General features: G+C 41.8%; 2 protein-coding genes across 2 annotated transcripts; both read left to right on the top strand.

The window, feature by feature from the left end:
- The first annotated feature begins 19,138 nt into the window (after positions 1-19,138).
- On the top strand, positions 19,139-20,504 carry crygmxl2 (crystallin, gamma MX, like 2). Its single transcript, XM_085361437.1, has 3 exons — positions 19,139-19,147; positions 19,509-19,751; positions 20,229-20,504. Exons 1-3 carry the CDS (start codon positions 19,139-19,141, stop codon positions 20,502-20,504), a joined length of 528 nt encoding a protein of 175 aa, XP_085217563.1.
- Positions 20,505-20,593: 89 nt separating this feature from the next.
- On the top strand, positions 20,594-22,855 carry crygmx (crystallin, gamma MX). Its single transcript, XM_085360257.1, has 3 exons — positions 20,594-20,609; positions 22,106-22,365; positions 22,580-22,855. Exons 1-3 carry the CDS (start codon positions 20,594-20,596, stop codon positions 22,853-22,855), a joined length of 552 nt encoding a protein of 183 aa, XP_085216383.1.
- Positions 22,856-27,560: the final 4,705 nt, after the last annotated feature.

The following is a 27,560-nucleotide window of genomic DNA, read 5'->3' as shown; positions in this document are numbered from 1 at the left end:
CTGGAGTGCAAAAGTATTAAAATACACACGAATTACAGAGCTGCAGGTTTAATGTCAGGCAATGCAATGCGAGTAATCGCTTTACTGAAGGCATCACCGTGCAGCTGATAGTGCTAACAGTTAACAGCCTTTCGGTAAATGTCATAATTAGTTGTGAATCTGCAGCTAATCAGCGCTCCTTGGGAGCCAACTAGGTCACTGTTTGTCTGAGATGGAAAATGGAGATATTCAGCGCTGACAAGTAATTCTGTGATTGTGTCAGCAGCTAAGATACATAATTCAGTGCATTTAAACTGGACCTGTCTGGTGAAGTGAGTAGCGCCTGTGTTGTTGCTTCAGTACATCTGTCTCCTCGTCACTTCGGGAGTCTGACATCTCTCTCAGCGCCGTGGCACAATGGAGGAAAGTGCACTTCCGTGGCGCAGGTAAAAACCCGCCAAGGGATAGAAGGCCCCCTCATGAATAAATGATTGTGACACGCAGCAATAATTTGCATCCGTGTAAAAGTGACGCATCAGCGCTTTTGTCTGCCAAGAAGTCTAGAGGTGTGTTTTTTATTTTATTATTTAATGGAAAATGGCTTTCATTAACAGTGGCAAAGCAAAAGGTGTTGACAGCGATGCACCGACTTGTCAAGCCGATCACAGCCTGGTTTTCAAGCCGATCACAGCCTCTGCCTTTTTTTCTCTAATTAGGCATATGCTGGAGGCATCATAACAAACACTGAAACAGGTTTGTCCTTGCCTAATCCGGGGAACTAATTTTTAAGGTTATTATGCAAATCGATACTGTTTACAAACATGAAAGCCGGCGTCCTATTTTTGATCTGCCACATTGGTTTTCGATGGCTTAAAGCCCGCCTCAGCAGGTGTCATGTCAATAACAACCAGCAATCGATCAGCGGCCGTCTGAGGGGGATTGGGACAGCAGGGCCTTGAGGTGTGGAGGGGGATTTTCATCAGCTAAAGGCTCAGACACAGCCACAACATTACATTGTTTCTTCGTGGACACGCAGCCGACACTGTGGCTATTGTTATGTTAAAACAGCACAGATGTTTATGGTTTTGTGGGACTTCTCATTTCACTGTGGTGACTTAGGTCTAAGAAGGAATAACATCATTTTAGGGTCACACAATTACGACTCTATGATCAATACTAGCCCCATGGCCTCGCATAGTGCTTACACGGACAATAAGATCTAGTTCAAGGTAGAGCTGGGCGATATGAGATTTTTTCACATCACGATATGTTTTTTTCATTTCAGGCGATAACGATATCTATCACGATATAAGCCAAATAACTATATTTGTAAGATTTAAATGTGCCGTTGCTCACAAGTAAAATGTGAAATAATCAGCAGCTTGTTTTTATTTAAATATTTATTTCCCATAATAAGTTCAACAGGGTAGATGTACTTAAGGAACATGAGACTTTTTCAGATAAATAAAGGCAAATATTGCAAACTACACAAAAGGCAGCCGCTAAAGCGTTTAAGTTTCAAAATAGAACAAACGAAACAGACTAAATTGTCAATTCCACTTAGAAACAAAATATTAATTCTAAAAATAAATCTTAGTTTGTTTTACAGAAGAACAGACAAAACTGACTAACTTTTGTCAATATCAAATAAACTGAGAACTAAAAGGAAATTCTCAATCTCTCCTTGTTGTATAGCTGAGCTTTTCAAACAGTTTTAACAGTTACTTTAGTCTGACAAAAGCCGAATGACGAATTAGCGCTTCCAGTCAGAGACTGAGGCTACGTCCACACGTACACGGGTATTTTTGAAAACGGAGATTTTCCATTTTCGTTTTAAAAAATAATCCCGTCCACACATAAAGGCAGAAATGAAGGAAAACGCTGCTATGAACATGCCAAAGCAGCAGGTGGCGCTAGATTCCTAACCGTGCCTAAATGTTGGCCAATCAGAAGTCTAGAAGCCTCGGTGGGAAAAAGTAAACAAAGCTGGGGCATAGAAGCAGAACCGAGTCGTAAGTGTGGACGGACAGTAACTGTGTGTATATGTAAGCATTTAAACACTGCAGAGAGTAGAATTAACAGTAACAGTATTGTAGAAATTCATTTCACCGAAACAATAACGTGGCGCAGTGTGACGCATGCACCAGTTTATTGTATTTCCAGACTTGCTTTCGGCACAATTTACAGTGCACGCTACTCTGTTTTTTGTCAGACTTGAAATAGCCGAAATACCTTCACACTACGGAACTTCTATGGCTCTTCCGTTCGACAATCTCTCCGGCATTGGAACCATCATCTGTTTTCTCTTCGGTCACGCTCGGTTGATTTTTCTAGTCGGCACACTCATTTCCTCCATTACCCGCTGGCTGCTTCCCAAACAAACACACGTGCGGCTTGGCACTTGTGCTGTACGTAACAAGTCACGCGACGTGACGCTGCGGCTGTGATTGGTTCGGCTCTGCGCTACTTAATTTGGATTGGCTGACCTTTTTTTTTTTTTTGAGGACAAGAGCGGCGAGGTCTATCGCGATAGCTTAATTTCTCTATCGAGTAAAAGTTATATCGCGATACATATCGTTATCGTTCTATCGCCCAGCTCTAGTTCAAGGTCTCAGGAAGATTAAAACATGCATTTGTTTGCTTATAAAATAAAGATAAAATTACATAAAACAACATAAAACAATGCAAAACTGTTGTTTTGGTGTGATATGACTTCAAATGATAAATATTCAAGCTAGCCTTGGTACTTTTGGCAGCTCTTCTGTGGAGTTATCAATATCACTGGCCCCTGTTTCTTAGTGAAATCTGACATTGACTCTGTGATCCTGACGTCAGAGTTCAGCGAGGACTATACCCTCAGGTTCAGGACATCTACAGGTAGTTATTGCTTCACAAAATATGCATCTGTTTAGAAAAAACTGGTCGCGGAAGATGGCCTGAGGTTTCTTCCTGTTAAAAGGGGATTTTTCCTTCCCACTGTCACCCAACTCCTTGCTCATAGGGGATCATATGATTGTTGGACTTTTCTTTGTATATATTATTGTAGGGTCTACCTTACACGATAAAACACCTTGAGGCAACTATTGTTGTGATTTAGTGCTGTATAAATAAAATTGATTTGAATTGAAAACTAGGCTAAATTTGAAATATACATACAGCAACAAAAATGCTCCGCCATATAGAAGAATGGTTTGTCCCATCAAGCAAATATTAAATATTTTTAAAATTCCCAGACAGAATAGTCTTAATAAGGTTGAAAGGAAATTTAATACAAGTGGCCTATATAATAGTCCCCATTTGGTTTACCTAAAATCCTCTGTTCTTATTTGTATTTATGTTTACAAAAGATAGAGAAAAGATATTTAAAGTCTGACTTAAAGGCTTTAAATAGTCCAAAATAGGAGACGGCACTTCTGAGATTATGGTCCATATGGTAATTGTTGAACCAGCACGAGACCTGGCTGTATGCCAGTGCTGTTTGCATTATTCTTTGCCCTTTGATGTATACCACCTTAGCCATGTAATGCACTCGGAAAAGGTTTGAGGCAGGCATGGGAGTCAATCTACACTCAATTTACAACAAAACAAAAGCGCAAGTTGGGTTTGCAGCTGGTCTTTTTCTGAATTCTTGGACTTTACTTCGACCTGTTGTCAATTGTCACACGTGACGACTAAACATCTTCCTCGGCTTTTTCGGTTCTGCGAAAAGAGCAGAGCTCCTTTTGATCTGTGGTGCACCACAATGTGCACCTGCCCGTCACATGAAGGGATCAACAATGTACATCCATGATCAACACACACTGCAAGCTGTGTTGGCCAACGCTCAGCCTCCACTTTCCCTGGATCATACGTACCAGCCTTTAGCCTTCAGAACTTCAAAGCTCTAAAGGCTAAAGAGAGATGTATTGTGTATACTTCCTGCCTCCGACATGTTTGCCCTCCTTTCCCTTCAATGGTAAATACATGTTGATAACTTTTTTTATTCAGCCTGGAAACAAAAGGTCCAAAATGGGTCATGTTTAATTGTTAGTTTATCCTTTATTTTAAATAATATATATTACTTTACTTGAATATGTTATTAAAAATTTGGCCTGAATCCTAATGTAAGTGTTTTATGAGTTGCAATATTGCTGCAGTAATCATGTCTTTTTACCTCTCTGCCATGAAATTACATTTTTAGTTGTAAAAACTACAGATCGGTTCCCAGGTTTTAGCCTTTTCCTTAACTTCGATGTCAGACATTTCCTCATAATTTCAGTAGAGCTTTTCATTAAATCAATCAAAACTCTGCTTTTCTGAATTCTTAAACTGCAAGTTTTCAGACTGAAACAAGAGCACTTCTTCTTCTTCCTTTTTTTACCCCTGCCTCTCCTCTACATGCTCGGTCAAGTTCACATCTTTGGTTTTCCTCCTGTGATTTCAGTCCAGCCATTCATTTATCAAGTAATTTATTCATACATTTTTTTGAAGCATCGCTCAATAGCATCTGACCCTGGTGCCCCATCATCCAACTCTCCCTTCCGAGACAGAGCACAAGTGTTCCCTCAAGAGTGAGGGAATGCGGGTCAGAGGCGGCGTTTACTTGGGGTGGAAGGAGAGGGGGGGTGTGCACAATTTTCACATTGCGCCAGCGTTAAGCGGGTAATCATAATGTGATAGTGCTCTAGCTGCTGGGGTCATGTATGCTTATGAATGTTAAGGAGGACTGTTTTAAAGGCCTTCAAAATTACCCCTGATATCAAACACTGACCTTTTGTTGAGACTCCAACACACTATGATGATTAGAATTACAATGTGTGCAGTTTTTTGTTGTTGTTGCCAAATCAGGGAACGCTAACCCCCCTTCAAACTTCCTTGTATTTTTGTAAAAAAACTGTACATAGAAACAGATATTGACATATAGCTAGGTAGACACCTAGATAGCTAGAGGGATATGGATTTTAAACAATGTAACAAAAGTTGTAATAGTAGTTGGAAAGATATGCCCCATTAAACATCGACACATATTCACTGTCAACATGGGCGTTTACCAGAAGTAACTAAATGATCTCTCATTTGACACGGAGTGTCGGCACCGTCGCGAGGTTACCAATTAAGCTCCATGTGTCTTGAAAGTTTTACTCAACAGATCAAAACTCATGCTGCTATGTTGCACTTTAAATTAAAATACAAAGAGATTTATAGATCTATTTATAATATTCCGCATCACCTTGTTTTCTTTTTCTTTTCTTTCCCTTCACAGTAATCCCGCCTTCAAGTGCTATGAAACTGGGGCTTGGAAGTTAGAATACACAAGACTTTGTCACCAATGAAAACTTTCAGTTAACTCGACGAAGCACACTTCCAAAGGAGTTCAGCTCTTATCAGAGAGCAGGATAATTGTTGAAACAGGTGTAGCTGTCGAAGTGTCAGCGTGCCGCTGTCTGTGTTCTGGTCCCTGAACCAACCTCTGTCTATGACTCCATCTCATAAGTCTTTCAGACAACCTTGGTGTGATTTCTTGACAAAAGCGCACTCGCTCTCAAGGTGCACTCGAGAGCGATATAAAAAGGGACAAAGACAGAGCCTGAGAGAAGATAGGAGAAGAAATGGATTTCTTCTCTAATTATGCAAGAAAAAGAGACTTTGTGAAGATAAAGTTGGGTGACACAAGGGCATATTGAGGGACACACTCACTTTAGGAAGATTTTTCAAAGTGGGAGGCACAAATGGATGTTTGTGCTATAAGCTATTGCTGCTAATTGGTACAAACTTAATGAATGCAGGGTGCTGTGTGGAGACAGATGCTTTGTGCAATGTGGCAGATTTCAGTGGCTGCGCGTCTCTCTCCATCGCTGGAACATCAAGAAGAGGAGAACATTTGGCAGGTCACGAAATTATGCGAGGAAAAGGGGAAGCCCGGGAAAAAAAAAATGTAAACAGTTGTTTATTTTTTCGTTAATTTATGGGTGACTGTGTGTATGTGTACATTTGTGTGCGTGCGCGCGTGTGCGCTGAGCGTGAGAGTTAGCAGTTCTCAAGCGCTCGTCTATTTGTTTGAGCCCATGGCTTTTGTTTTGGCTTTCTTGCCTTGCCAGCTCTGTGGCTCTCAATTAGCGTGCAAGCCTCAGGGACCTAATTAACCAGTTCAATTAATAAATAATTTTCTTAAAAATCCCATACAAGCCATTCTGACATTTGTCAGCCACTCAGGAGCTGCTGTGTGTGTGTCTGTGAGAGAGAAAGAGAGAGGAAAGGAGGGGGAAAAGGACAGAATGATTAGCTTGTTTGCAAGCTCTGCTTATCCCCCAGGTGGCTTGATGCAGGGGACAGTGTGTGTGTGTGTGTTTGCATATGTGTGTGTGGCTGGATGGAGAGGGGCTTACGCACAGCGCTGGACCCCATAGCAGAGGAGGGCCCCCGTGACCTTTTATCGAGTGTCCAATCAATAATGTGCGAGCGTCCATCTCTTTGAGTTGCAGCCTGAGCCTGGGCTTCTGAAGGCCTGTGGCCAGCAGCAAAGCAGGATGGGAACAGGCTACACAGTGGGGCAAAAGAGTCCTTGGGGGGCCACGAGTGGAACAGAACCAACCGCCTCATGTCATTTACTCATAATGATGTCTTCCTTTGGTCGAAAAGGGAGGGGTGCATGGGATGGAGGAGGGGGCAGTGTCCCCCTCCTTCACTAGACACCGCAGATTCAGCCTCTCTCTTCCTTTGTCTGAATGGTGAAAGCATCCTCTTTGGTCTGTCACCGGGCTCTGTGATTAAGCAGCAGAAACAGACCCCAGCTTTTTTCACATTAGAATCCCATTTAGTGGTTCTTATCGCAGGCATCTATCCGGTCACATGTTGGGATGGAGTTATATTTCATTGTTTTGTGAACTGTAACGTATATTCCCTCGTGGGCACAATTGGACAGATGTGCTTGTTTAATTTGTAGCATTATCTCAAAACATCGACTTTACAGGATCCGGTTGTCACCGCCAAAGAGGCAGCGCTGATGGATCTGACTGTGTACCAGTGTTCATTAAACACACTCCAAACAGCCTTCAAACCGACTCTATTAGTGGCTGCCTCCAGAACAAGAGGCGCCTGAATGCAATTTTTGACCATGAAATGCTCTTTAAGCAGATGAACGAGACTTGAAAGATGAGCGGGACTTGAAGTTTCCTTTTTTTTCCCTTGAAAATGCCAGTGAGGAGTCAATCACTGGATATCAAAGCAGCGGGGACACGCACACAGACACACACGCAAGAAAATCCAGTGATAATAAAACGTAAGGCTTCCCACACCCACTGAAGCCCGCTAAGATGGCCATCACAAGTATGAGCGTCGACACAAAGAGCAGACATCGGCCTTTCAGCGAGCAGCTAGCTGTCGCTCTGCTTTAGCTGCAGGCATGCGACGACAGTTTGCGTGGAATCGAGATCCGGTTTTCCACGTAGCTGAGCAGGAAGAGACCAGAGACTTGTTCAAGATACTTGGCTGACCCACACTGCCTACAGCAGGCAACATATGGCTCCCTGGTCTGGCATTGCCTTGTTTATTATGTATGCTGCAATTTATTTCTGCACTGCTCTACTGAGAATACCCACACAAAATGAAGCTGCCTGACTAAGTGAGAAATATATTCTGGCAGCCAGATGAGATAAAAAAAGTGAGTTAAATATACCAGCAGACAAATAACTATTAAAGTCTGCATGTTCATATTAAGCATCATCTGTGGTAGTCATTCCTTATCACAGCTGAGCTAGAGAGATTTCAGCCTATCGATCGGTAAAAGTAAGTGTGTGAAAGAGAGTATGAGTCAAAAGGGGATCTGAAGGTGGGCTGACAGATGCAATACACATGGAGGACCTAAAGATGGAGAGATCACGTTTGTTCTCTGTCAGGTTTGACCGAGGCCTTCTCTGCTCAGAGGTGACTGTTGCTCTTTCTGGTGCCCTCTAACACCCCCTTGGGATCCTTCCACTCAACTCCACTGCCTCCACTTTGATGCAAAAAAAAGAAGGGGGGTGGGGGGGAGTTATTGTGTAAATATTTTGCTTGAGCATTTGAGCATCTTAATCTTCCATAAGGTGATCTTTGGAGTGGAGCAACATGGGGTGCTGATGTTCAGAGGAGCTCCCAGTTGTAGAAAGAAAGAGGGAGCGAAAGAGACAGAGAAGGGAGGGAGAGGAAGAAGAAGAAGGTCTGTGTACTTGCTGGAGTGCTGGGAGCTAGAGTTCACTACGGGGGCGTAAGTGTGTCAAGAAGAGCGCTTTTCCCCCATCCGCAAGCCCCGGGCCCTCTCCACAACATTAAAAAGCATAAACAGTCAATACTGAATGTAACTCAGAGAAAGAGCAAGAGAGGGAGCGTGGAAAAAAAAAGAAACAAGTACGAGAACGCAAGGGTGTTTCAAGCGTTACACAACATAGTGAGATCAGAGAAATGGAGGCTGGGCTATAGTGTATAGTTGCAAAGCTTTCTGATGGAGGAAGGGAGCCTCTCCAAGTGAATCATTCATTGCGGGCGGCAGGGGTGTAAATATGAAGGGGAGGGTTGAAGGAGAGCGGGATCAAGGAAATGCACACCTGGTGCAAGACAGGGGTCAGATTGGCCCTACACAAAAGGAAACGAAAGAGAAAAAGAGAATGAGTTGTTTGGCATACCTCTGTTTAGATAGCAGCAGTGCTTCTATCGGCGCGCTTGTGCAAAGCAGGACAGAATGGAGTAGGTAGAAGGTGCATATGGTGGTAGGCTGTCTGTGTCGATACACATGCTGAAAACACATGCTTTCTATGCCGACGAGAGGGAGGCTCGTCTTATTTATAAGGAAGAAAAAAAAAAGACTTTCAAACGTTCAACATTTTAGACTTCCAGTTTTGAGATGTGAGGGCTTGTTTATCTGTGGCACATTGTTCCTGCTCATAATCGCTCAAGAGTCTCAATCAGTCACTCCCTCTCTCTCCGTCTCTCACAAGTTTTTCAAACGACATCTCCCAAACACTCGACACCTGGCTGGCTGACTTCAGAGCTGAAATCAGCGGAGAAGTCTGTGTGTCTCTGTGTTTCTTTTTTTTAATCATCCATTCAGTCGCTCCTCACATGTTCAAGCCTATGCATTCGGGGAGATCTTCCTCTATAGACAGATCATAAAGACTCAGAGCTTACTGGAAAGCAGGTGTGGGCAGGTTGGTACGTGACGGTATTGAGGACATGTGAATTGTTTGTATGTTTGAGATTAAAACCAGCCTCTGTTTTTATTTTTTCTTTAATTAACTAAAATGCTCACCATTCATTTTTAGCCCTAAAAGGAGATCTAAACTGTGAATACTAAAGGACGTGTCAGGTGAGAATTATTTAACAAGAAACTGTTTCTTTAAAAATAAAAAGTGCGTGTGGCATGTGTGTTTATTTTCAAGGTTCTCCAGTTTATAGAGAACTTATGAACCGCTGCTTTCCTCTTAAAAACCAAGGACATTCAGACCACATGCTGTTTTTGTTGTTGTTTTATTTCTCCTTGAGAGAATGTTCTCCTGGTTTATGGCCAAACAAAAGTTGCTTCAGTGCAAAGTACTGTTTGAGCCACTTCCCCTGCCAGAGCAAGACTCCATATTTTAAACATTTGGAGGAGGAAACAATATCTATGAAAAGTGTGAAATTTGATTTCTACCCCACGGAATAGGCCGTTTCCTTCTGTTGTCAAACAGAATGACTAAACATGCTCATTCACATGCTCCCATGGTAGGACGTTATTAATTTATCACTTCAGAGTTATCTGTGCTCTGTCTCTCACATGCACGCACACACACACAAACACACACTTTCGTACACGTTTGCTTCTTGATGATTGACAATGTGATAAATTTTATTTGAATATGGCTAACATGAATTATGTAACCATAGAGACTGGTGGCTTTGTTGCTTCCCTCTTGCTCTTCGCTTTTCCTCCAAGATAACATACAGTTGATAATTTACAGTAGAACACATTCTGAAACTATAAAGAAAGATATAGCGACAATGCCCCGCAGAGAACAAAACAGAGTGCTTCAGTGCAACCAGCCGAGCTGATTGTGAGAGTTGCAGAGGAGAGGAGAGTCGATGTTCATATTGTGGCAATGCTGCCATAAGATTAGGTGGTTGACACTTTGACACTGCTCTGATGGTAGCGATGAGGTCTCAGGGGAATGGGTTAGGCCAAGAGAAGAGAAAAAATAAACACAAATGAAAGGAGAAAAAAATCAGCACAGCACCCACGGTATCTGATGTTGATAGCTGTGGCGAAAGACAGTCTTTGAAAGGCTTGAGGGAAGTGACAATACAGTATGTTTTTTTCCTTGTTGATGCTCTTCCAGGCGGCTAACAAAAATACAAAAAAAAAAAGAAGAAGAAAAAAAACTCGTCTGATTGGTCTGAAAAGACTGTCAAATGTCAAGCAGTTATCAAACAGAAGACTTGTTTTCTTTTAAAAAGATACCAGCAGAAGGAAAAGCCTAACCTTTCAGCAAGTGAGTGGAAGTCACTCAACCCATCATGTGCGGTACTCTATACAAGCAAAAGCCCTCGCTCTTTACAAGGCTTACACTTTCCCCTCTGATTCAAATCCATAGCTGCTGACACAAGTTGTCGATGGCTGAAATAAATGGAACTCTAAAAATACCCGGTTCTGGGGAATTATTTATCGGTAGCTCACAACCGAGCAAAAGAAAAAAGAGGCCAAACTAACATTCACGCACAAAAAAGGGAGTTTTCTGTAGATGTGGGCACATAAAATTAAGTAATTTTACAGTAAGTAACCCACCCAGAACTCGTGTTTTCCCTCAATTCACGGTCACATTTAGATCTCAGATTTCAAGGTCCTTACTGCAGGTCCTTGCTCTTCCGTCTCATGTTTACATCTCAATAGGGCCCGTGCAGGATTTCACAGCACCGTCGACGACCCAGGCTGACAGAAACAGCTTGCTTAACACTGCACATACAGTTGTATTTCGGTGTTCCAGTTCCTGCAGCTGACGTTGTTCAACTCCCTTCACGCCGAGCCGCTCTTGCGTGAAAAGAGAGATGGGACGTTTTTTTTCTTTTTTTTGTCCTTGATTTTCAAAGCGCTGAGACTTGTTAATGCCCTCGTTTTTATGTAAACCACTGAATCAATCATCACCGCTCCATTGTACCGTTCAAACAAACTTCTGCACAACTTTCACATGAACCTGCGCTTCTGCTCTCATTATTTTTTGATTTTATTCGGAGGAAGTCTGCAGCTTTGTGCTCGCTGCACGGGGAGGTCAGAGATCAGGCTGGAGCTGGCAGCGATTCAGTGTCTTGCTCAAAGACACTCGAGCAGACTGGGTGCTCTGCTACTGTGGGCCCCGAGCTCAGCTACGCTGCCCTGCAACTCCAACACTGGCAGTTGATATGAATCTCAAAGACTGAATATTTTTATCCTAGACTTTTATTCTTGGGCTGTCTAGAGAGGCAGAGCGTAATCAGTGACTTTTATCTCAGAATAGGAAATTACAACATCCCTAGAAATGCTTAATCTGACCTGCAATTCAGCTACACAACAGCTCGAGTGAGGTAATTACCTAAGAAAGCAAACAGAAGCATCTTGCGTATCTGCCAAGTTTAAAAAAAGAATATTTTTTACTGGCGATGGAAATAGAGGTGAGGAAAATATCGGAGGCTTGTTGTCACACTCTTCTCCATCTATTAACTGGTGCATCACATCAGGTGAAGAGTTTTCTTCCTGAAGATGCTATTGTTAAGAATTGAGTTGACTCATATCCGTTATTCCAGTTATCAACACTCTAAAGAAAGAGGATTTTTGTATTCTTCCACCAGATCTTGGCACTATCGAGCTTTTATTTAAAGGGGAAAAAACTACTGCAGACAAGGCCACAAGCATCACATCTTCAGTTTCAAACAAAGGTGAGTCCAGGACAAACTGTGTACTTTGGAATTTCTCTGCATTGAAGGGAGGTGAAAATGAACATTAATATGTACAGCTGGCTCTTTATATCACTCGTGCTGTGCTGCCTTTGGTGTCCTGTTGAGAGAGTGTCTAAGCAGTGTACCATCAATAGCAGGGAACAAACCCAGAGAAAATATCAAGTCTTTTTCCACAACTGCCTCCCTGCCTTGCTCTGCCTTAAGATTAATCTAATTTGGTCTTTATTGAGAAATGGGTAAGAGCAGTTTTGTTTTATTTATGTATGTTTTTTTTCCTCCTCTGCTCCTTTCCTTTGTTGCTTCTCCTCGGCTGCCTCTGACAAAAGACAACCAGCCTGCCAAGCCCGGTGTTGCTCTGGGACGGACCTGTCAATCACTCCTGACGGCACCCTGACAACATGTACGTTAAAATTTCAAACGGGACTCAAAGGCGGCGCGTGACAGCCGAGCCTTTGAAAGTGGCTGTAGCGCTTGGCGACAGCCAGAGGAGTACGGATGGAAAACAAACTAGAAAACAACAGTGCGGAGGGAAAAGAGAAATAGAGTCAGGGACTGAGAGGGAGAGGCGAGAGAGGAAAAAAACAAACCAAAAGTTAAAAGCAAAACAGTGAAGAATGTGGGTCTTGATGATGGGAACTGGCATTAGTTTCTCCCTTAGTGTATCATTGTTTTTTAATTTGGTTGAAACTCCCCTGAGTGGAGCTTTCGGTCTTCCAGGGACTGTGCCGAGGGCCCGTTCTCTCCGCAGTCCAGGGACAGCAGCATCTCTCTCCTGCTCCTCCGAGGCCTCACTCAGATCAAGTCAAGCCTCACGTGCGTCTCGCTGCTACCCTTCAACGCAAAACAACTGTGCACCGATCTTAATAATATTCTTGATTCCACCTCGCATACATGCGCTTCATGGCTGCAATTAATTCCCAGTGGGAAAGGGAAAAACCAGCAGTTTTCACAGAGATAAGTATAGAATTTATAACTCTAAAACCTATAGTCTTCAATACCAACTAGAAAAAGGAGAACTCAATTTGGATTCTTTCCTTGCTATCCCAGAATGGCCAGGACAAAACACTTTTAAAGCAACATATCTGTGAAAAGCCTTTGCGGTTGCCATATGGAGTAAAATGCGCACGCACGAGCTTGAGGATGCACTTTTAAATGATCACCTGCCACAAAACAGAGAGAGAGAGCACCACCAGTCTCTTTACTGTGGCTAAATGAACAGTGTAAATGGTGTACGACACAAAAGGCCTGGGCTGTGCCAGACCCTATGGGAGAACTGCCATCTCTGCAGTCCTGCAGTTTGTGCACTGATCCTTCAGTCAGCATCCACATCTGCAGTTCAAAAACACACAGTGGCTTGAAACTGCTACAAAGCTAACTGTTCATTGTCTATCTGAGACTTTGTTTGACCATGCTGTGTGGGTGTGTGTGCGCACACAAGTGTGTGCCCGTCTAGTCAAAGTTTGTTTGAAACTAGCATTGTAAAACCAACTCTAGAGCGTGTGTGTTTGTGTGTACAGCGTGTGTGTTTGACTTCTACAAACAAGTGGACAAGCAGTGTGTGTGCTGAGGGACACGGGTCATGTCAGCCTGTTAGTGATTTTATAAAGTTCTCCCCTGGTGGAGCCATGTTGGACCACTGATAGGCGTCAGTACAGACACGAGTCGTGGCACTGACTTACACGGAGCCGTACCACATGAAATTGTGCCATTGTCTAACTCGTGTCTATATACATGTGAGTCCAAGCTTACCTACTAATGTATAGATGCAAGCAAACAAACACACATCGAAGCAGCTCTGAGATATGGCTGTTGTATAAAGGACTTAAAAACAGCCACCAGGCAGCCAGATAATGCTTTAGCTTCCAGTGCCCTCTAGTGCTTGGAGCTGATTGGCAAATATCTTCTGAAACTGGCCAACTATCAAGACAAACTGAGCCCCACTGAAAAGTCCCAGTATAACAGAAAAACAAATCTGTATGTGTCTATAGATTTAATTGTAAAGTTTGAAAATATGTAGTCTTTTAGTGGATAAGAACAAAGAAGCAGCTATTGGAAATTTCCTAATAAGTACACTGGCATTAATACAGGGAGTAAAGCAGAGTTTTCAAATAACAATAAATATACGTATAAATATGTTCGCTGTGCAATAATATAAAATCGAATTATCACGTTTCAGGCAAACAACTGATTATTAATAGATTCAGATCATGAAGCAATCAATCGTTTAACTGGTTGTTAGTGTGTAAAATATTCTTAAACTTTAAAATAATCATTTCGTTCTTACTAAATTGCTGCTAATAATAAATATTTGTCTAAAAATGATTTGGAAATTTTAAATCAAAATCAGTTTAAAAAATATACAATGTTATTTAAACGAAAAAAGGCTGTATCATCTGTTCACTTTGTGATATTGATCTAATTTTTTTTAAAATCACATAGCTTTTAGTTTGTATTTACCTTTCTAAAAGGTCAGATTTGGGGCTTTTTTTTGGATTTGACATTAGAACATAAAATAATCAAAGTAAGCTCTCACTTTCTTTTATATGATAAGGTGGGAAAATCTTGAAATCAAATGAGCCAAAACCTTGTTTAGATTTCAGTAACTTAAATGCTTCTCAAAGCTGGGATGTAGGCAGTAACATAATAATACACATAAAATAAAAAGGCTTTATTAGCTATAACAGTTTGTTTAAACTGAGTGTAATAGAAGCGAGTCATCTAGGACTTTAGGTTATTTTAAACCATGGGCCCGTAAGCATACGCGTGAGTCGCGACAGAAAATAGACCCTGTTATTATGCTCTTTGTTGTCTATTATTCATGTGCTTTGTGCACGCACGCACGCACGCACGCACGCACGCACGCACGCACACACACACACACACACACACACACACACACACACACACACAGGTGGGCCACTCACTTTTCAGCAACTGGATCCTCCACGTGAAGATATTAACGTAGTTTTATATATACTGCCTAATTTAATATAGTAATGACAGGGTTTAGTAAATGATATGCATGCATTTTTGTGCATGCATGACAAAGCTGGCAGAGGTGGGATTTGAGAGGCACCTCAAAGATATGATTATCCTGAGTGTCTCTGCTCAATAATGTTACCTGCTGGGACAGCAGCACTGCTCCTCTAAATAAATTGCAAGTGGCCTTGGGCAATAAGAGGAACCCTCCTTTGATCTGCCTGACTGCCAACGAGGAAAATGTGCAGGCAGTCAATCAAGCTCTTAAGGCTTTGCAACAATGAAGCTGACCCCACTTTATTATTTATTTTCTAAATTGATGTATTTCATTATCACAAGGTGTCTACTTGGTGGGGTAGTGGGGTGGGGGGGGGGGGGGGGGGGGGTGGAGGAGAGAGAGTGTGTGTGTGTGTGTGTGTGTGTGGGGGGGGGGGGGGGGCAACATGATCAATAATTGATATGCGGTGTGAAAAAGCTGATTTGCTGCCTCTCCTCTGGTGCACTTGTCACTAGCTGTTGTCAGAACACATTTGCTTTGATGACAAATTTGAAGAAGTGAACAACAGCATCACATCTTATTATAAATTTAGTGAGTTGGTGAAAGGCACGGGGCCCTTCTCGCTGAGGCTCTGTTTGTTCAGGGCGCTCTGGAGGAATGACTACCAAGCTCTGAGGTGAGTTACAGTCTTGTAAGCAAAGAGATGAGAGGGGGGTTGAACTTTTTTGTCATGTGTCAGTAAACAGCGTGACTTGTTTGAAAGGCACCTGGATTACAGGGTGAAAAGTTGCTCTTTAAACCTTTAAAGCTCTGGGATACGGGAGACACGCCACGTCAAAAACAAAGTGTGAAGATGAGGAGTGAGAGCAACTAAAAGCCATCACTCCCCAAAGTGCGTCTGCTGAGAGACGAAGGAGTCGTCCTGCTTTTCACAGAGTTTGGGTCATGGCTGAGCATCTCAAACTGATCTCGTCAAATAAAGAAAGATGCTCGGTTCATTCGATCGGCACAGATTTGTAAAAAAAAACAAACAAACAAAAAACAAATATACAGATAAGGGAAATCAAACACTGAAGAGTGCTGCGAATAACCTCTAAGCTTAAATTTAATGTGTAAGCACAACACAGAAAGGAAGATCTGACATAGAGGTTGGAAAGTGTGGCCCAGGTATGAGAAAACTGCCACAGCAGATAAAACAGAAGGTCATAAAAAGTCATAAACCAACATTAACAGTTGTATCTTTCTAATCACCTGTGGGCCATCAGCATCGCACTAAAACAAAATCTTTATGGTGATTTCATTGCTAAGAGAAGTTCTTAATTAGCCTACATATATTTTTTTAATTACATGTAGAGTCTGAAGATTTACTGCAAACTTTAAAACTAAATCCTGATGGAGAACAGTTCAACACAAAATCTCAGAGAAAGGAAAACAAACATATCAACAATTCAACATAATTGACAGCTGCATCCATTTGCTCATTCCAAGCCCCCGGCCCCTCCCTCCTCTCCTGCTTTTCCACTCTGTTCTTCCAACACCATTTCCTCTTTTAATTATCCCCCAGCAAAAAAGATGGAGCACATCAGACGCATCGCGGTAAATCCTGGCCCTGGCACGGGCTCACAGTGGCTCCTGCGTCTGGCAATCCCGATAGAGCCTGTGCGCTGGCAGTGACAAGACAGGGAGGATGCCTGGAGATTTTCTGACAGAAAGAATGGAGAGGATGATCTCTCAGCAAAAGAGAGGTCCTCATTCTACTCCCGGCGTGGGAGGCTTTTTGGCAAGCGCTTTCCCATCATACCACATTTTCAGTACCAGATTAGCCAGTTCTCAGGAGCAAAACTCACATAGAACCCTTGTTTACACCTCAGTACATAGTGTTTTTGTAATGACTGCACACTGCACACAAGCACGGTTGCTCTCCTATCTCCACCAGCAACATTTTAGGGGTGACACTTATTGTATGTATCAGGGTCAGAGAGACTATTGTCTGGATTAAGGGAATATGATTTGTTTCATACTGAAAGAAGTCTCCTCTGACCAAAAAAACTGTGTTTTACTGACTGAATTGCTCATTCAGATTCTAATTAGGTATCAGCAACACGAATGGGTTTTGCTTTGGGAAGCCAGATAGATGAAAAAGGTTGCAAGTTAACTAGTGTTGGGCTGCTATCTGTCAGAGTTTCTCCTCTATTCGTGGAGTGTGCATCAATCACTGAGGTCCCCAACTGACAGTCGTTCTGTGGGCTAATAGTGTCGTCATCTCCCATGCGATTACACAGATTGCGCAACGAGATCCTCGGACACAATGGAGCAGCGAATACAGCCCCCCTGTCTCCACCCCCATTCTGTTCCCCTCTACTTTCCTTTTCTTCCATCATTCTAAGATGAAGAGTGGAAAGCTCCGCAGCGGGTAGCTTTCTTCTCCTCCGGGGGGAACTAAGAAAGCAGGCAAGGGTCTCTGTGATGTTAGTTTCCCTTCAGGGTGGGGAGGAGATGTCTTGTAGCACAGCTAAAGATGATCATTTGAGAGCCCGTGAAACAAGGTGCCAAAGAAACATGGCGAGGTCCCGACTAATGAGTTAGGGTTAGCTGATGTTCCTCAATGATGAAAATGAGAACAATGACAGTAATGACAGTGGCAATCACTTTTTTCCCTCAGTTTCGACACTGTATTGCACCACAGTTACACGCTTCTCTCTGCAAATAGGTCAGGGTCAGGCTTAGCTGTAGCCCAACTCAAAGACACCTCAGCACAAAAAAAGAATAAATTCTAGCAAATGCATCACGGTCTTAGAGCTTAAACGAGCATTTGACGGAGTACAATTTCTTGCCCTCTTGCAGCTAAAAAGGCTTTACGTTTAATTAGCGTGATGAAAGAAATGATTAATCTGTGAACATATGAGAAAAATCTAAACATGTTTCTTATGCATTCCGATAAAAACCTTTCTCCCAAAGTAAACATTTGCTCCAGAAACTCACAAAACAAAACAACATCCCATCTGATAATCTGCCACAATTACGCTACACAGCATGATGAAAGGATATCAATGGTCTACTTATGTCACAGAAAAAGAGAGGAGCTTCAAACATGAAACCTATTGAAGCCTATGAGAGTTTCGAGTCGATCAGTGATCAAAGGAGCAAAAGCTTATCAGTGCCGTTTCTTAGCATTGAAATAGTGTCATGTGGCTTTGGATATACTACCAGGGTAGGAGTGTTTATGCCTAGAAACATAATGGCTATTGTGTTTTCTGAAAACATTAGCCCTTTTTTTTCCAGAGTTAAAGCTGTAAAAAGCATACAGAGTGGAGAGGGGGCACGAGCTCTTTATCCCCATGAAAGGCTAAAGGATGGAACTGACCTTTCTGGCATCAGCTGGGCTTTGGGAGCACAATACATGGCGGCAACTCTTTCTGGCCTTTTCCCCTTCGGCTCTGGGCTATGCTTACAAGCCAAAGACTCAAGTCCAAACATCTATCATTTTATACAAAGACTCAAACGCACACATGCCCCGAACCCCTTCTTTTATATCATAAAAACACACACACACACATACAAAAACAGACACACACTGAGCAGTCCTGTCTGTTCATCTGCAAACAGACCAGTCCCGTCTGACATCACAGTACAACTGCAGGCTATGGAAGCAAAAAGAGACAACAAATCACTTTAGATTACATCAACTCAAAAGCCCAACTCAGTATCAACATCAACTCCCTTTAATGGAAACTGAGCAACAGTTAAATTAGAAGCTAAACCTCGTCGGTAATGCCCCGATCTAAACTTGAGCTGGGACCGGATGAAAAGCGACTGTTACAATGTGACATCCAAGCAAGACAAAATGAAAAGCATGACCTCATTGAGTACAACTTCAGCGAGTGCTCCGCAAAAATGACCTGAGCTGCTGTACACTTTAGACGCTTTGTTGTCAGGGGGGCCTCACACCCAAAGAGCCTTTGTGTTATATTTGAAAAGGCTACATCACAAGGTCATGGCGGAACAGGGGTCACGCAAATACAGAATAGCACTTGTGTGGTGGTCATTTTTGTGAGCGAGGGGGGGTTGCCAATTCTATAGGTAAACTCTAGCAGTTTGGAGATAAGTTACCCATAGGATATGAGACAAAAGAGAACAGTAGCTGGCATCTGAAAAGGTAAAGATAGTAGTCCCCAATGTGTCAGAGGCCTCATGGTCAGCAGGAGAGTATAAAAGGACCTCTAAGTGTGTCTAACTCTACGGTGCGCAAACATCCACAGTCCTACAACCATGGGAAAGGTATGAGCTCACCTGCAGTAAGGCAACAGCTTTGGACAGGTGGTGAAGGAGAAAATAGCATTAATTGAAAACATGCAGTCATGTATAGGAAGGAGATTCAGTGAAGGAGAAGACAGGGCAGCAGAAATACTCTTTTGTCTTTGTTTTGATGTGTTTGGATGGGACAAGCAGACCCCCCCCCCCCCCCCCCAGCTCAAACAGTGGTTTTAGTTACCTTATTTTTCATCTGTTAAGCAGTGCAAATAAATGTGTAAAGAAGTGTAGAGGGTTGGTAGAGAGAGCCTATTCACGAGTCTACGAGATAGCATTTCTTTATGCCGAACATAAACTGTATTCTCTCTCTCTCCCTTCTCTCCTCGAGATCGTCTTCTACGAGGGCCGCAACTTCCAGGGCCGCCACTGGGAGTGCAGCAGTGACTGCATGGACACCTTTAGGCACTTCAACTACTGCAACTCCCTCCGTGTCAGCGGCGGCCACTGCGTGCTCTACGAGAAACCTCACTACATGGGATACCAGTACATTCTCAGCCCTGGCGAGTACCCTGACTACCACTGGTGGATGGGCTTCAACAACTGCATCCGCTCCTGCCAGATGTTCCCTCCTGTAAGTCAATCAAACAGACAGATAGAATTGGTAGCACCCTCCCACCCTCCCACCCCCCGCTACACTCACCTTGTACATCAAAAGCTGCTTTGGATATGGATGTCAATCACTGGCTTTTTGATGTCATTTACAGATACTCACACAGGTCATAGCATAAAAGTCTCTGCTGCAAGGCCCACAAAGGAGACCGAGTCAGCCTTTAAAAAGAATATGACATACCCCCCATAAGACTTGGTGCCTTCACTCTAATTCTGTTTGTCACATTGAGTGTTTCTGGCAGTTCAGGGAGGAGGAAAAAAAACTAATTCTGTCATGCTCCGAAAGAGTTGTTGCTCAATCTCGTTTGTAGTTAAAGAAACCAAGTAGTACGAGTACTGAATTAAAAAGTTAGCTCGTTGTGGGAAGAGTTCTCTAGAGATTACACCTATTGAAAATAACATAATAGTCATGATTACCCTGTTTTCTTTCACAATGCAGTATAGGGGATCCTACAGGATGAGGGTCTACAACAGGCCAGACATGATGGGACACTCAATGGAGTTTATGGATGACTGCCCCAACGTGTATGACCGCTTCCGCTACCGTGACATTTTCTCCTGCAACATCATGGAGGGTTACTGGATCTTCTACGAGCACCCCAACTACAGGGGACGCCAGTATTTCCTTCGCCCTGGAGAGTACAGGGCCTGTGGCGACTGGGGCTGCCACAATCCCATGGTGGGCTCATTCAGGAGAATGAGGACTCTCATGTAAACTGCACCCGTGTGCATCTCAAATGAACATTAAACACAAAACTTTAAAATAATGATGTCCTTTGTGAGCTTTCTTTTTTGAACGTAGACATGAATGCAACTTGCAGTGACACTCTAGCAAGGCAGCATATTTGCTTCCTGATTATATTCAACCAACAAAGGCTGCTGCTTGAATGGGTTTATAATACAAGTCAGATCTCAGACTGTTTGCTGCTCTGTCTAGCTTCACAGTCTGCATGCAGGTTTCAAACATTCATGCCATTAAAGGCAGATGTTTGCAACTCTTATTGTAGGCCTTTGAGAAAATGCAGTTGGACAGTATTTTCCATAGACAGACAGAGCTTTGACAGAGACAAAGCGGCTGCGGTGGCTCAACAGTGCCATAGTGTTGTGAAGTCTATAGAGCGCACTGTGCTGACACGACAAAGCTTTGTTTCACTATTGCAAAGCCCTGATCTAAGCAGGGTCTATAAAGAGGTCTGGGAGAGCCCCGCATCTGGTCTGGTCTGAACTTAACGCAGTTACAATGGGCAAGGTAAGGAAGAAATTTAACAAATGTAATGTTTCACTGATATTTGATGTGCGGTATACCGATTTGTGTAGTAAATATAGTGCTTTACAAATTTGTTAGATCACCTGTTATATATATAAAAAAGAAAACAAATATTTAAAAAGCATATTTTTATTTATTAGGAAATACCAAACTGAATTCACTTTTTCCCACTGGACTTCAAGCATAACATTTAACCACTAAAACAAAAGTTTATTTTCAGGAATGCAAGTAAATACCTATAATTTGGTAAAAAATAAGACTTAATTTGGCTTTTTAGTAAGACTGTAGATTTAAAAATTAATGGAGAATAACAATAACTATATTTTAGCATTAAAAATATCATTTTATCATTACCAACACTGCCAATTTAGGGTAGCTGTGACAAAAAACTGACTTTGAGTCGTGATCTAATATATTTGTTAAGCACTATAGATAAATAATTAAGTTGAACTAATATATTCTGATAACGAGCTGTAAAAATATATACATCTTTTGGTCATATGAAACGTAAAAGACCTTTAAAGAGTAACAACGTATCGCTCTCTGGGTTAAACATACCATTAGTTCTTTAGGACTATTTACCATATTTACATAACCTATAAATTAATGTAAGAAATGCTAAAAGTGCAGGGAAATGTAATTCTTCTCTCAAGGATAGTAGAAGCCTCAAATATTTAATTGATCTTATAGTCCTATTTCCTGTGAAAACAGACAAAGAACTTGTGAAAAGTATTACACAGTTCATTCATTAAAATGTACCAAATGCTATACTTTATTTTATTCGGCTTTGCTTCTAGCACATCTTTTGGGACTTTTTTGTACTCCCTTAAGCTTATCTTTTTTTCAAATTTCTCCACTTACAAATTTTCTACTCAGAAACTTTTGTTAGATAAAACTAACTTTAAAAGTCTGGCTCAGAATACTGAACAGTGAACACTAAGCGTTCATGTTATTAGTGTTTAAGAGCCTGAAAACCTGACAGGTAACTACACGGTTACATTTCTGCGGTGGTCTTTGGAACATCTCTGTGGTGATACACTAATGCTGAGCCATCTGTTCTGTGCAGATTATCTTCTATGAAGACAGGAACTTCCAGGGTCGTCACTATGAGTGCAGTACTGACTGCCCCGAGATGCAAAACTACTTCAGCCGTTGTAACTCGATAAGAGTTGAGAGCGGTTGCTGGGTGGCCTACGAAAAGCCAAATTATGGCGGCTACCAGTACATGCTGCACAAGGGAGAGTACCCCGACTACCAGCGCTGGGCAGGCTTCAATGACTGTATCCGCTCCTGTCGTATGGTGCCTCCTGTGAGTTTAAACTCATTTTCTCTTCAGGATCATTTGGTTCTTATGTCTACTGCTGTTACTTGAAGCATCAATGCCAGTAGCCAGGATTATTTTAACACATCTCGAAGTGTAGACTGGGTAACTAGTCAGGATAATTTATCCTGGCTGACTGCAACAAAAAAGACATTTTTACCTTAATTTGTGGTATTATCTTATTCTCTTATTTCTTCCCTAGTATAATGGGAACTACAGGATGAAGATCTTCGAGCGATCTGACTTTGGCGGTCAAAACATGGAGCTAATGGAAGACTGCCCAGACCTGAACGAGCGTTTCCACACCCGTGATATCTCCTCCGTCAATGTCATGGAGGGCTACTGGATGCTGCACGAACACCCCAACTATAGGGGACGCCAGTACTTCTTGCGTCCTGGAGAATACAGGAGGCACAGCGAGTGGGGAAGCGCCAGTCCCACCATTGGCTCTCTGAGACGTGTCACTGAGCTCAACTGATTCCCATTACTTTTATTTTTAACCCTTATTTAATCCCATCATTAAGAATACCACCCTCTTGTTCCCTTAATGGCTGTATTGTTTCAGTGTGGTCTCAACACTGTGATGTTCAAACCTGAAATCATACATTTTAATGATGCGGGTTTGGATGCGTCGGATGTTGGGGTTCCCGTTTTATTGCTTTGCATTGTTGGGTAAAATTACTACCCAACTTAGTGCTCAAGCAATGCTTTGGTCGTTCCATAGCAGAATGTTTTGCCTCGCTGGTCCCTAACCTCCTGTCCTCCTGGAATCACAATAAATGAAAACTTGATGAAAGTCAACTAAAGGAAGCCTTTGTTAATTTTCTATTGACTGCTACAGCTGTCACTGTCAAAAGATCAGGGGGATATAGCTTGTCATAAATCTGAGGGGTATTTTTCTCTTTAATATGGTGATTGAACTTTAGTTTCATCAGGCCACAGAGTTAGACACTGTAGTGGAATCACTGAGGTCCTAACAATACCAAGAGTTTCTACAGTTTTTCGTGATATTGCAGATCCACATACACAAAGAAAAATTATCAAGGAAACAGAAGCTTATTCTTTGAAGTTCACTATTAAAGACCATAAAAAAGGGTATCTGAGGATGGGCATGTTGGAGTCTTTATGAGATCACATGGTACAGAGTAAGCGCTTTGGGTCCATGAAAGATGCCCATATTAGATCCACATCACAAGGCCAGTGCCAACTCAAAGAGTTGGAGTCAAAGTGGCCTGGTATTAGCCCCGAGCATCAAGCTCTCTCAGAACAAAAAACAAAACCCAGTCCATATCCCTGCTCATGCATTTTTCATCAGCCCAAGATACTGAACCCTTTCAGAACTAAATATCAATTATTGAAATTGTTAATTAGACACTACGTAATTGGCAAAGATACACATGAATAAATAACACTGACCATTAATTATTGATTCAAAAAAAATTGAACCCCAGCAGAGAGTGCATTTGAGAATCTCTTAAGATCAAGCACAACAAGAGATATGAGTTTTGGCCTTGAGTAATGTCCAATTAAAGGACTGTCAGCTTTGCTGTTCAAGTCCAGTGATTTGCCCTTATCATATTTTTTTTATATCTGTGGACAACAATGCCCAGCAGACAACACAACATCAACAGAGTGCAACATGGGATCTGATCACCCGGGGTCTCAGGGCAAAGCCAGATAAGAGATGAGAGGAAATCTTACAGGCTGCCTAGCCTGACACATAACTGGAAGTTAATCCGAGGTCAAAAGGAACATCGACATCAGATATTTACAAAATTCAGTAAGGAAAGCATTTCAGGCATACACAGAACTACAGAAATTGCTCTGCATATAATGTTGCAGTTAAAAAAAAGGGTGCATGCTAACCCCCCCTCCCCAAAACAAACAAACCCAAAACAATCATGCAAACAAACAAAAAATAAATACTGCAAATGATCTTGCATAATATTCCGTATAGTAAATTTTACTTCACTGTCCACTTTTAACATAACTGAAAAATCTCCTTGGTAGATAAGGACAAAAGTTACAATACTTTCTCTATTTTTCTATATTTTCATCCATCCTTTTTCTTCCACTTTTCCAGTTCAGCGATATCACAGTATTTTCATTGTTGGTCATCCCAATATTTCTTCCTTTGAAAGCTTCAACCAAGTCAAAGCTTGAATTCAAAAACAAACCATACTGTGGAAACATTTCAACCAGGCATCTGTAAAATACAAGGGCAAAGTTTTATCCATCCATGCATTCTTTGCCACTTATTTGGGTTTGGGTCGTAGGGGCAGCAGTCAAACTAGAGATTTATGCTTCAGTGGGAAATCTAAACCGTAGGTATGTTATAACTGCAAACCCTCTGGGCACCCTACTGCCTGATTTAAACTCCTTGGGTGAATCTTTGCAGAATCTACGATGTAACCTACACAGTCAGGCTGACCAACCCAATCAGACCCTTTCTACAGCCTGACAGCTCCTTTGACTTCCAGTGTGACTGGGATTACTGCTACAATTGGCACCAGTTATCTTGCAGCTGCAGCTCCTGATGACACGATCACAAAACTCGATTACTGACTTGCACCTTAGCGTGTCTTGCTGCAATGTGCACTAATTGACATCTTATGCTTGATCAGTAATGGAAGGCAGTAACTCCCAATCATACCCTGAAGTCAATCAGCAAGACAACGAAATCCCCACATTAAACACTCTGACACCCCACCAAAGCTGGGTACTCTGAACTGTCATTTGGCAGGTACACAAGAAAAACAATCAGGACCAGTCCTCTGACCTGAAGGTACAGGGAAGCAACCATCTTGTCCACTGGAAAATATCTTAACGTGCTGGCACCAAATTGGGGGGATACAAGTATACTCTGCCAGTCGCATTACGCTTGGAGCAAGTCCAACTCCTCTCCACAAAACTGATTCCAGAGCCTAAATTGTGCGTTGAGCCAATATTGGATTAATATTGAATTAATATCCCTCAACCTCACGTACTGCACCAGTGAAGTAACATTGCATGCGTCACAATCCATATAGTACTGAACCCCTACAGCTCCTGTAGGTAGTGGGCCCACAGGAGGGCAGACCCATGTAGCTGCTTCAGGCTAAGGCCCAGCAACCAGACATCTCTCCCATGTTAACCCTGTCCCAGGAAGGGTAAACTGGTCCTGCAAAGGTTTATGTCAATGCAAAATGGAAATTATATTTAAAATAGCAGTTTCAGTTAGTAACCTCCCTGGTTCATAACAGAAACACTCCTCAGTGTTCCGTTACGTAGAAAACTCCTGTTACTACGTGAACTAGATGCACACACCTGCACTTCAATAGCTACTGTAACAAACAACTCTTTACACTTAAGAGATGGTAAAATACAATTCTATGTATCAAAGAAGCAATACTGAATGCCCCTAGATTGTTCCTTCTCTACCTCCAGTCATTTAGATGATATTTTCAATCGCTCCACACATAAAAAGGAAAAAAGAGTGAGATCCGAGTTTTGTCTCCCTCTTCATCTCTGAACCCTTTGGACTTGATGATGGGAAGCTGATTGAAGGGTAAGTAGTGCGTTTTGGAGAATGAATTCTTTAGATGATAGAAAAGAAAAAAGGAAAAAAGAAGAAACCGAGAAACCCAGAACATAAGACTGTGATTCCATTATTAGTCTCAGTTCTCCTTTTCTCCCTTTTCATTTCTGATGGCTGGATAATTAAACCTCTATAGTATTGTCTTCCATGTTACTTGCCCCACTTCCAGCAATGCGAATTCCCCTATGGGCAACTTTAAAAAGGGCCTTTTTAGACATCTGTTTTTCAGATCAGTATGACTTTTTTCCCCATTAATTTGTGTTCTTTGTGAAAGTAGAAAGACTAGTGCCAGGACAGAGATGAACATACATGTGAAAATGCTCAACATTTCATCTGCCAAAAAAAAAGAAAAAAGACAAAAGAAAGAAAAATATCCAAATATTCTTTTTCAACTTTTTATTCCACAATACTGCTATTAAATAACCCGAACTAATCCTTAAGTGTGCATTGCAAGACATCTGATAGCAGCTCAGAGGCTGGAATGTTACAAAGCTTAATTTAAAGGCAGTCGCATTCTCCCCTCCAGCTTGAAGGAGGCAGCTTGTCAATTACGATTCCCGCTCTGACAGAAGCTTTGGGCGCCAAAAGGAACAAGCAGGAAAGCAACAAAGCATGGAAAAATGAACACAACATGCAAAAATAATCAAATAAATAAAAAAATATGGGAATATATGGATGCATGTAAATTGGAGTGTATTTAAGTGTCATTATTGCAGAGAAAATCTCATTTTCTGATGTCCTAGAATTGCATATTTTTAATCCTATTAGGTAAGATTTTACGAATACATTTACAAGCTGCATGTCTGATAATGTCACGGGTATTTTCAAAAGACAATATATCAGAAACATACAGAAAGTTCATCCCAGAATTAAAGCGGGGGGTACAAATATTGTTTGAACAAAGAAAGCACTTACAGTACAGTCAGTGTGAACCTCGTGGGTAATGAACCGATGTAATCCACTGAGCCCTTAGTCACTGAGAGGTTACAATATTAAATGTAAATTTAAATTAAATGATCATTTTACCATAGTAATACTGTAGTGGCTAGAGAGAAGCCATTAGCAATGTGTATCCATGACCACACATAATAAAGTTGGGATAACTTCTAATGATAAACAAGTGCATTTTGTTATAAATATTTTTGGATATTTTTGATCAAACTGAAAAATCATGTTCTGTGATTGTTTAAAACACACTGCTAGAGGTTCTTTTTGATATATCAATTATAGCAATGAAGTGTTTTTTATAGGTTATTAGAGTAATGTGTAACTGCGAAGGTACTTAGAGTCCATTACTAATGTGTGCTTAGAAAGATTCTTAGTTTGCACAGTTACTGTCAGAGTAATTAAACAGGGGCTCTGGCTTCTTGGTACCAGACATATGTTAGCTAATCAGAGTCACTGCAGACAGATGCATGCTAGTTATCTGTAATCAGCATACAGCCACACTTTTCATATAGAGAGACAGGGACCATATGACCTGTCAGCTTAACCTCCTAAGACCCGAACTCTTCCACGTCATGCATTTTTAATTTCTCTTTGATATTTGGGCATATTGGGGCCCGATGAATGTAAAAACAAAGAATTACCAGATTTTTTTTTTACC

This window comes from Diplotaxodon limnothrissa, linkage group LG8 (assembly GCF_057381915.1).
Source record: "Diplotaxodon limnothrissa isolate DT_005_m linkage group LG8, D_limnothrissa_male_GT1.1, whole genome shotgun sequence".
In the NCBI taxonomy this organism is placed as follows: Eukaryota; Metazoa; Chordata; class Actinopteri; order Cichliformes; family Cichlidae; genus Diplotaxodon; species Diplotaxodon limnothrissa.
This window is presented reverse-complemented; position numbering and strand designations above follow the sequence as displayed.